The sequence below is a fragment of the Bubalus kerabau genome, chromosome 21 (assembly GCF_029407905.1).
Source record: "Bubalus kerabau isolate K-KA32 ecotype Philippines breed swamp buffalo chromosome 21, PCC_UOA_SB_1v2, whole genome shotgun sequence".
NCBI lineage: Eukaryota > Metazoa > Chordata > Mammalia > Artiodactyla > Bovidae > Bubalus > Bubalus kerabau.
The window spans coordinates 53063208-53073077 of NC_073644.1; the positions used below are offsets into that span (position 1 = coordinate 53063208).

General features: G+C 55.3%; 1 protein-coding gene across 2 annotated transcripts; it reads right to left on the reverse strand.

Annotated features, from left to right (window-relative positions):
* Window positions 1-384: 384 nt before the first annotated feature.
* Window positions 385-6012, reverse strand: CXXC1 (CXXC finger protein 1). 2 transcript variants are annotated; one of them, XM_055559352.1, is made up of 15 exons: window positions 5794-6011; window positions 4885-5003; window positions 4682-4782; window positions 4189-4424; window positions 3914-4099; window positions 3501-3527; window positions 3179-3424; window positions 2666-2773; window positions 2359-2543; window positions 1889-2096; window positions 1696-1806; window positions 1518-1567; window positions 1307-1403; window positions 985-1137; window positions 385-806 (listed from the first exon to the last, which is right to left on the reverse strand). In XM_055559352.1, the coding sequence occupies exons 1-15, from the start codon at window positions 5794-5796 to the stop codon at window positions 660-662; spliced, it is 1977 nt and encodes a 658-aa protein (XP_055415327.1). In that variant the 5' UTR covers window positions 5797-6011; the 3' UTR covers window positions 385-659. The 2 variants fall into 2 exon arrangements, with proteins under 2 accessions (XP_055415327.1, XP_055415328.1); XM_055559353.1 differs by lacking the exon at window positions 3501-3527 and having other exon boundaries at window positions 5794-6012.
* Between the last annotated feature and the right edge of the window lie 3858 nt (window positions 6013-9870).

Genomic DNA, 9870 nt, shown 5'->3' on the forward strand with positions numbered 1-9870 from the left:
CACCGCAAGAGAGGGGTTTGCAGAGTAGAGGAAGGCCTTGTGTCCATCATTTAATACAAGTTTGATCTGGAGAATATTCCTAAGAGTAAGAAGATTCCTGTTCACATTAGGAATGATAAATCAGCCATTCATGGAACGAGTGCTGATCAAACACCTAGTCTCACAATAACAGGATGGCAGTGGAGGTCACTGGACTCTCATCAGCAAGCCAGATCCCCACGCCCAAGATGGGGCCTGCAGAGCACCGAATGGGCGCCAGCTGAATACGGGCAGCCACGTGCAGTCTACACCTGTACTGCAGCCGCTCTGGAACACAGGTGCGCCCCTCTACTCTAGGACCGTGGGAACGTATCTGCGACTGAAAAGTTCGGAGACCACCAACAGTTATCTTTTTTGTTTCATCAAAGTTTTATTAAGAAAACCAGAGTTCGGGGAGGCACGGGTGAGCAGACTCCACAGTCCCACCCAGGCACAGAGAACGGAGAGACTTGAAATTCCGAGGCCCTCTGGTAAGGGCAGACAGGCAGTCAGACGGTGGACGGATGGGCACAGGGACTCGGGGACCGTCGGAGAAACATGAATGGCAGACCAGACAAATAGGGGTCCAGGGCCGGGCCCGCCCGCAGCGCAGGGAGATAGGACGTGTGGGCCGCTGGGGCTCAGCGCTCGGCGTTTGACCGCAGGTCGGTGGTGAGCGGGTCGTGCTGGATGGTTTGGTGCAGCATCAGGGCCAGTAAGCCCGCCCGGTTGGTCATGGCTGTGCGAACGTTGCGCTCCTGCTCAAACAGCTCGTCCAGCTTGTACCACTGCGTGGGGAGCAGAAGCCTTAAGCAGAAGCGGCTCTGGAGCTCCGCTCCACCCGACCCCAGCTGCATCCACATTGGCGTCCGCACATCCATGGTCAGGACCTAGCACGCGGTCAGGACCTAGCACGCGGTCAGGGCCCAGCACGCGGTCAGGGCCTAGTGCGCGGTCAGGACCTACCACGCGCACGCGCTCCAGGTCCACCTCGGCGCGCCTAAGCTTCTCCCAGCAGTAGTGCCGGTTGCACTGGCGCTTGGGCAGGCGGCAGAAGTCACCCGTGAGCTCGAAAACATCCCTTACGAGGGGGCACCCGCATACCTCGTCAGCTGGCACCTGCAGGGAGGCCGGGGTGGGTGGGGGAAGTTGCAAGTTCGGAGGAGAGTGGGAAGGAACAGAGAAGGGAGGCGGGGGCAGAGGGAAGAGAGGAATGCAAGGAAGGGGTGCCTGGGAAAAGAGGGGCAAACATGGGCGGAGGAAGGGAGCGGGGATGGGAAAGCCTTACTTTGGGGTCCCGTGAGTGCTCGGGGCATAGCACCTGGAGCCGCTTACAGTACGTCTTGCTCTGAGGGTTGTAGACGTCACAGAAGAGCCGTGTGGCCCTGGGGGTGTGGAGCGAAGGACGTGGAAGAGGACGGCAGCGCCCCCGCCCGCACCGGCGGCGGCCACTGACCCCACCGTAACCCCGCTCTCACCCTGCACGCGCCCACACTCACCCCTCGATGCGGGTGGGGTACATGGACCCAAAGGACGTCTGGCTCTCGTACTGGAGGGGCGAGCACAAACGAGGGAACTGTGGGCGTGCGCTGCGGGCCCTGGTCAGACGGCCCACCTGCCCCCCACGGACCCCGCGATGTCCCCACACCGTCCACCCCCTCGGGCCGACACCCTGACCTTGGCGTAGCAGCGCTCCATGTGGCGCAAGGCAACGCGTGGGTTGATGGGGTGCCCGCAGGAGACGCAGAAGATCTGCAGGTCCGTGTCGTCACTGTCGCCCTCGTTGCTCTGCGCGGGCGGAGGGGACCATGAGGCTGGACAGGGCCAGGCGCGCGGCCCCGCGCCGGGCTGCCGGGGCCGCGGCCCTCACCTCCTCGTCCTCGCGCACCGCCTGCTGCTTGGCGCGCAGGATGATGGCCTCGAGCTCGTGGAAGCGGCGCTCCATCTCCTGGAGGCGGGTGCGCGCGCTCTGCTGCTCCCGGCGGATGCGCTCGAGCAGCTTCTTGCCGTGCTCCTCAGCAATGCACGGGCTCTGCTGCCACTGCTGGATGCGCTGCGGAAGGATCTCGTAGATGCGGCTGCAGGGACATGGGGAATTGGGTGCGCAGGGAAGGAAGCCAGCAAGGAGGTGGGTAAGTGGGGTGCTCCGATGAAGGATGGAAGGGGACTCAAGGGTGAAAGGTGCATAACCAGGTGAATGAACGGGCAGACGGAGGATGGGTGCGTGAGCAGGTGGACAGATAGGTGGGTGCTTGGTTGACTGAACGGTGGCCACGTGACTGACTGGGGGCTCCGGTCATGCCCTACCGTGTCGTCCCCGACTCCCCCAAAATGACTCACTTGGCCGCCAGCTTCATGCCGCAGTCGTCGGAGCAATACTTGGAGCCGGGCTGGGCGGCGCGCACGCAACCAGGCCCCAGGCACTGCGGCAGCGACGCGGGGTCCTTGGCGTCAGCCCGCTCAGGGTGTTTCCATTTGTCCTTGTGCTTCTGCTTCTGTCGATGGCGCTTGTATCTTTCGTCCTTCTGTGGGACAACACGCGTGGGGTCAGGGCAGGGCTGAAGTCGTCCCTGGACCCCTGACACCCCCGGCGCCCCAGCCCGTCAGGCCCTGACCTTTCCCTCCCCCACCCACTCCACCCTGTCACCTTCTTCTCAGACTTCTTCTCCCGCCGCTTCACGTGCTTCACTTTCACCGCCCTCTTCCGCAGCGCTGGGTCCAGGAACTGGGACTCCTCCGTGTCGCTCATCCAGGGCTGCCAGTGAGGCAAACACTGATTGTCCTGCGCTCCCGGTGACCTCCCCACGACCTACTCAGTCCCCGCATCAACCTTCCATACCCTCTGCCTCCTCTCTCCTCATTACGGATACTCTCTGCTTCTGTAACCTCTACTTGATGCGAAGAACTGACTCGTTTGAAAAGACCCTGATGCTGGGAAAGATTGAAGGCAGGAGGAGAAGGGGATTACAGAGGATGAGATGGTTGGATGGCATGAGCGAATCGTTGGACATGAGTTTGAGTAAACTCAGGGAGCTGGCAATGGACAGGGAGGCCTGGCATTTTGCAGTCCATGGGGTCGCAAAGAGTCAGACGTGACTGAGCGACTGAACTGAACTCAACTGGGCTGACCCTTCCACCATGGGATGCTCTGGCTGCTCACCAGGCTGTGGTCATCGAAGGCCCCTGCACAGAAGTCCTGGTACAGTTCAGAGTCCAGTGGGAGGTCCTCATCCGAGAGTGGCTCCGGTGTCGCTGTAGCCTCCGGTGGCTCCTTGACTGCCGCAGATGCCACTGCCCCCTCATCCTCTCGGAGGCGCCCTAGCTTCTGCGATGGCTGTGGCTGTGGCTGGGTGGGCAGGGGCCGGCGAGGCCTTGGCAGGGACTCTGAGGGCGTCACCGGCGAGAGCTGCGGGGCAGAATCTCAGGACTGGCCCTGACCGCCCGGCCCGCATGCCCCGCCCGCCCTGGGGGGCTGGACTCACCGAGGAAGGGAAGTACTTGTACGATTCCTGTGCCGGCAGGAGGAAGGCCCAGGTCAGCCCCAGGTGGAGGGAGGGGGGCCCTGCCCTCGCCCTGCCAAGTGCCTGACCCCACCCACCAGCCCTGCCTCACCTCCCCAGACACACCAGTCTGCCCACAGCTCATCACCAGGACGCATTCAGCCCTGCCCCAGCCAGGCCCGACCACCTAGAAATGCCTGGCCCTACCCTGTCCACCTGGAGCTGGGGGGTCCCCTGCCAGCCTGGCACATCTGGTCACACCCCGCTCATCTGGACAGGCCAGGCGTTCGCCACCTGTCTGAATACGGTTAGACCCCACCCCACCTAGCCTCCGGCGGCTCTTCCTGGACACGCTGGCCCCCCGCCTGACCCCGCCCAACTCTGCCCATGCTCACCCGGGCCCGAAGCTGGCACTGACGGAGCCGGCACTTCTGCCGGATCTTGTTGGGGCCCCCAAACTTCTTCATGTCTCGGCAGAAGTCACAGTGACCACAGTCCTCCGTGCGCCGGCAGGCCTCGCACTCGCCACACATGCGGGCTGATCGTTTGATCTGCTGCTGCTGCTGCTGCTGCTGGTGATGCTGACGGAAGGGCCCGGAACAGAACTCAGGGACCAAGCAGGGCCTCCCAGGGGAGCCCCTCACCAATCCCAGCCATCGCCGCCACTCACCTGGCTGGGCGTGGCCACCAGGGGCTGTGGAGAGGATTTGTGTGGCGAAGCAGATCCCCGAGCAAGCATGGCCCCAACCCCTGTCCCTGCCCCTGCCCTGCGCTGCAGGTCCGGATCCGGGGCAGGCCTCTTGCGCCCTCCACCCTCATCCCGGGGCTCACTGCCGTCTCGCTCGGAGCTGTCTCGCTCCCGCGACTTCTTATGCCGATAGCGGATCTCCAGCTTGGGGTCCTTCTCTGTGGGGCAGAGGGCAAGGCCAGTGGGGGTTGGTATGGGGGGACCTGGAGGGGCCCCAGAACTCTTTCTTCCTCTTCTGGCCCACCCACCAGCTCTGTCTCCCTACACCAGGGCAGAGCTGCCCCTTCTATCACAGCTCACAGGGCACCGACCTGCAGTCACTCTGCCCACAGCCGCCCATCCACTGCTCCCCATGACCCACCCTCCCATGAAGGCTCCTCTTCCTCCCTCGAAGCCCCAGCTGCCTGCCCCTCACCTCGGCACTCACGACAGTACCACTCCCGGATGGCCTTGGCCATCTTCTCCGTGATGCGGATGCAGTCCCCGTGAAACCATTCGTTGCAGTTGTCACAGCCGCTGAGGGGGACGGGGCGAGTGATGGGAGACGTGAGGGGCGGGACCCACTGGCCTCACCCCACCTGGCCAGGTGTCAGTCCCACCCGCCTCTCCCGGGCTCACATCATGAAGCAGTTGATGTCTGGTTTGCGGCAGATGCAGTAGATGGGCGCATTCTCCCCATTCTCAGACTTGCTGTCCTCCCCGGCGTCTGGAGGCTCTGGATCTGAAGCGTCACCCTCCTGTGGGACCCAACCCATCATGGCACCTCATCCGACTAGTACACCCCCATCACGGCTCACCACACAACTCAAGTCTGCCAATGCAGACTTCCCACCATGGCTCCTCATTAAATCTCTCCATCGTAGTCCCCGTAGACCACTCCCCATCGCTCACCCGTGACACCTCCTTTATCGGCTTAACCCCACTGACACCCCATCACTAGGCACCCACTCATATAATGGCTCGCTGCAAACATCCTGCCACTCCCCACATTTTGCTCCTGTCATGGCTCTTCACGGGCCCCCGATCACAGGGTCTCATAGGTACCACTTTATTCATTCGGCAGACTTCCCACCACGGTGCCCTCCTTCAGGTTCCGGAGTGATCAACCTAACCGGCGGCCCCGCCCCCCTGGATCCCTGATACGGACTCATCACGGCTCCCTCCAGACTGTCCCAACACAACTCTTGGAAAACCTCCCCATCACTCTGCACAAAGAATCCCCCATCGGGACCCTCAAGGCACTACCATCAGGGATCCCCGTTAAACTTCCATTACAGACCCCCATGATGGCTCATCAGAGAACTCCCCGATGGTTCCCCCATGAGTAAAAATTCGGACCATCAGACCCCCGTCATTCTACCCAGGCACCCGGGTTAAGGCTCACAACAGACCATCCCCCTCCCCCATTCTGCCCACAGTCCCTGGTTATGGATCAACACAGACCCCCACGAGCCTGCCAATGGACTCCACCATTTCCTACCTCACTGACCTCTAACCGCCGACTCCCTCCTGGAACCGTGCACTTACCATCTCTCGGCTCCCGACGCACCCGTTCGCGAACCCCGCCAGTGACCCGCGAACCTGCACAGACCACTCGGCAGCGTCCGCGGCCGTTGCAAACGCGCCCACAAGCACTTCCGCTTTTTCTGGTGCCTCCCAGGCACCGTACTCCTACTGCGCAGGCCTAGTGCGTCTGTTCCGCGACACACAAGCTGGTGTGGCCCGGCTAGAGCTCGGACGGTCTCCGAGGTGCCTCCATCTCGTGTGCTCTCAAGTATTCTCGGGAAACATGGCGGCGCCTATAGTTCAGCTTTACCAAAGGCGCCGCCATCTTGTTGGCCAGCCTAGTCCGTACAGTCACTACCTGTACGGACGCTAGGCAATATGGTCGCGCCTACTGCACGACTTCCGTGCTGACGCCGCCATCTTGGAATCGTACGCTCGGGGGCAGCGTCCTAATCGGCCACCGAGAGGGAGCCGCCATCTTGCCGGTGGATTCTGGCGCCAGTAGCTGGTACTGCCTAGATGTCTATAGGGAAGGGGGCCCTCTTTTAGGAACGCTACCTGGATTGAGTAGCTCTTTTCACTATTCAGTCGTTTTTCCTTTCCGCGTCTACTAATGGACGTCCGTATACTGTGTGCCTTATGCTGGGAAGGAAAGCATTCCCTTCGTCATGCCTCCAACATTACCTCTGACAGGTAATTTTTGCCTATTAGGGGCAGGGGAAGCCCAGTCAGGCTTATATCTGATTTGGCCTAAACTTTATGTAAAACTGAAACAGCCTGATTTATGATCTGTCAAGTACACGTTGTACATTTGTTCTAACCACTGCGATTAAAGAATGCCCACTTTCTGATAGGGAGAAATGCCTCCCTTTTGTGGTTAAGCAAACCTGCTTTCTCTATTAATTATTAACTTGCAGGAGTTTCCCATATTTTTCTACTTAGAATCCCCTAGTGGGGATTAACTACTTAATCACCTATTTTGTCCCTTCATTCTGTCCCTTATTATTCCTGTGACACCAATGCCAGTATTCCTTGGAGGATAAGGTTCCTGTCCCACATGCCAAGGTCATGCTCACTCACTATGTGTCTGCTAATTTGTAACTACACATCGCTGTTGAAACCTTGAAGGAACGTACCTTTGCCGTGTTTGATGTATTAATATGTTCTTTGTTCTGATGCTATATCAGTTCAGTTCAGTTCAGTGGCTCAGTCATGTCCGACTCTGGGAGACCCCATGAATTGCAGCACTCCAGGCCTTCCTGTCCATCACCAACTCCCGGAGTTCACCCAAACTCATGTCCATCGAGTCAGTGATGCCATCCAGCCATCTCATCCTCTGTCGTCCCCTTCTCCTCCTACCCCCAATCCCTCCCAGCATCAGAGTCTTTTCCAATGAGTCAACTCTTCTCATGAGGTGGCCAAAGTATTGGAGTTTCAGCTTTAGCATCAGTCCCAAAGAACACCCAGGACTGATCTCCTTTAGAATGGACTGGTTGGATCTCCTTGCAGTCCAAGGGACTCTCAAGAGTCTTCTCCAACACCACAGTTCAAACCATCACTTCTTCAGCGCTCAGCTTTCTTCACAGTCCAACTCTCACATCCATACATGACCACTGGAAAAACCATAGCCTTGACTAGATTGACCTTTGTTGGCAAAGTAATGTCTCTGCTTTTGAATATGCTGTCTAGGTTGGTCATAACTTTCCTTCCAAGGAGTAAGCGTCTTTTAATTTCATGGCTGCAGTCACCATCTGCAGTGATTTTGGAGCCCAGAAAAATAAAGTCTGACACTGTTTCCACTGTTTCCCCATCTGTTTCCCATGAAGTGATGGGACCAGATGCCATGATCTTCGTTTTCTGAATGTTGAGCTTTAAGCCAACTTTTTCACTCTCCTCTTTCACTTTCATCAAGAGGCTTTTTAGTTCCTCTTCACTTTGTCATAGGGGTGGTGTCATCTGCATATCTGAGGTTATTGATATTTCTCCCAGCAATCTTGATTCCAACTTGTGCCTCTTCCAGCCCAGCGTTTCTCATGATGTACTCTGCATATAAGTTAAATAAGCAGGGTGACAATATACAGCCTTGACATACTCCTTTTCATATTTGGAACCAGTCTGTTGTTCCATGTCCAGTTCTAACTGTTGCTACCTGACCTACATACAGATTTCTCAAGAGGCCGGTCAGGTGGTCTGGTATTCCCATCTCTTTCAGAATTTTCCACAGTTTATTGCGATCCACACAGTCAAAGGCTTTGGCATAGTCAATAAAGCAGAAATAGATGTTTTTCTGGAATTCTCTTGCTTTTTTGATGATCCAGCAGATGTTGGCAATTTGATCTATGGTTCCTCTGCCTTTTCTAAATCCAGCTTGAACATCTGGAAGTTCACGGTTCACATGTTGCTGAAGCCTGGCTTGGAGAATTTTGAGCATTACTTTACTAGCGTGTGAGATGAGTGCAATTGTGTGGTAGTTTGAGCATTCTTTGGCATTGCCTTTCTTTGGGATTGGATTGAAAACTGACCTTTTCCAGTCCTGTGGCCACTGCTGAGTTTTCCAAATTTGCTGGCATATTGAGTACAGCAGGTTCACAGCATCATCTTTCAGGACTGAAATAGCTCAACTGGAATTCCGTCACCTCCACTAGCTTTGTTCATAGTGATGCTTCCTAAGGCCCACTTGACTTCACATTCCAGGATGTCTGGCTCTTGAATGATCACACCATAGTGATTATCTTGTTCATAAAAATCTTTTTTGTACAGTTCTTCTCTGATGCTGTATAAAACTGTTGAAAACTATGCTTCTCTAGAGTGCTTTCTTCCTTGGTGGAGGCTGTGCTCCTGGGCCAGTCCTCAGCTTGGTTCAAATGAAACTCTCTTCTATTCTTTAATATAGATTGTTTATTGATTATCTGTGTTGATACCTCCCATCACTGTTTGCAGCTGTCACTCCTCCCAGCAGTGCCTTAGCCAGGCCTACCTGATGATTCTGCCTCTGGGCCTCTACAATAGCACTCATCCATTAGAATTAGGCAACAACTGAAGGCCATACATGATGGTGACCTGACCATCTCTGGTGAGAATGGCTGGACCAAAGTTGATTTTTAAATCAGCAACCACCAGCTTCATCAAGTCTTCCCTTGAGCAGACACAGTGGGTCTGTCATTTGGGTTATTTAGCCAATGAACACATCAAGAACTTCCTTGTCACAAGTAATATATAATAAAGCAGAAGCATTTGTTTTTTGTTACTTGTGACAAGTAAGGAGACAAGGAGATAGTTCTCAAAGCACTGTGTCCCTGGGGGTGTTTTAAGTTAAGCATGACAGGAGGCATAATCATTATAATGAAGCAAAGTTTACTCTAGTTTGCCCAAAACTGCAAGTAAGTAGGCACTTGGTTACTTGCTCTCACTGTAGTATCTTGTTGACTGGAATACACTGTAACCTTTTAGGAACATCTAGTGGCTGCAACTTTCTGCAAAACAAAACTCACTTTGGTTTAAACCCATCCTATCCCTACTGCTCCCTAGCTAACACCCACCACCAGAGTGTCACTTCTTGGCGATGTCCACTTGGGTTCTCTTGTTTCATATGTAGTTACTTTTCTCTCCCATAAATTTAATTTTAAAGTTTTTAAAAATTTATATTATGTATAACAAAAAATCCTCAGACTGGAGAGCCAGACGCTTCCTCAGGGTAATGCTTTAACGTGGGCAACCGTGACAATCAAATAAGATACAAAGTATTAGTACAACCCCTCCCCCTGCCCCCCCCCCACACACACACATACACACACTGAAAGGGGAGGTTGTGGTCATTATAAACGTCCTCATGTCCACATTCAAAGCCAGAATGACTTTATTCATTTCTGGTTTAAAAATAAGTTTAAGGGAATATAACTCAGATTTAAATTAAATATAATTGCATGCATGCATGACAGAGGATGAGATGGTTGGATGGCATCACCAACTCAATGGACTTGAGTTTGGGTAAACTCTGGGAGTTGATGATGGACAGGGAGGCCTGGTGTGCTTCGGTTCATGGGGTCGCAAAGAGTCGGATACGACTGAGAGACTGAACTGAACTGACCTGAATGTTCA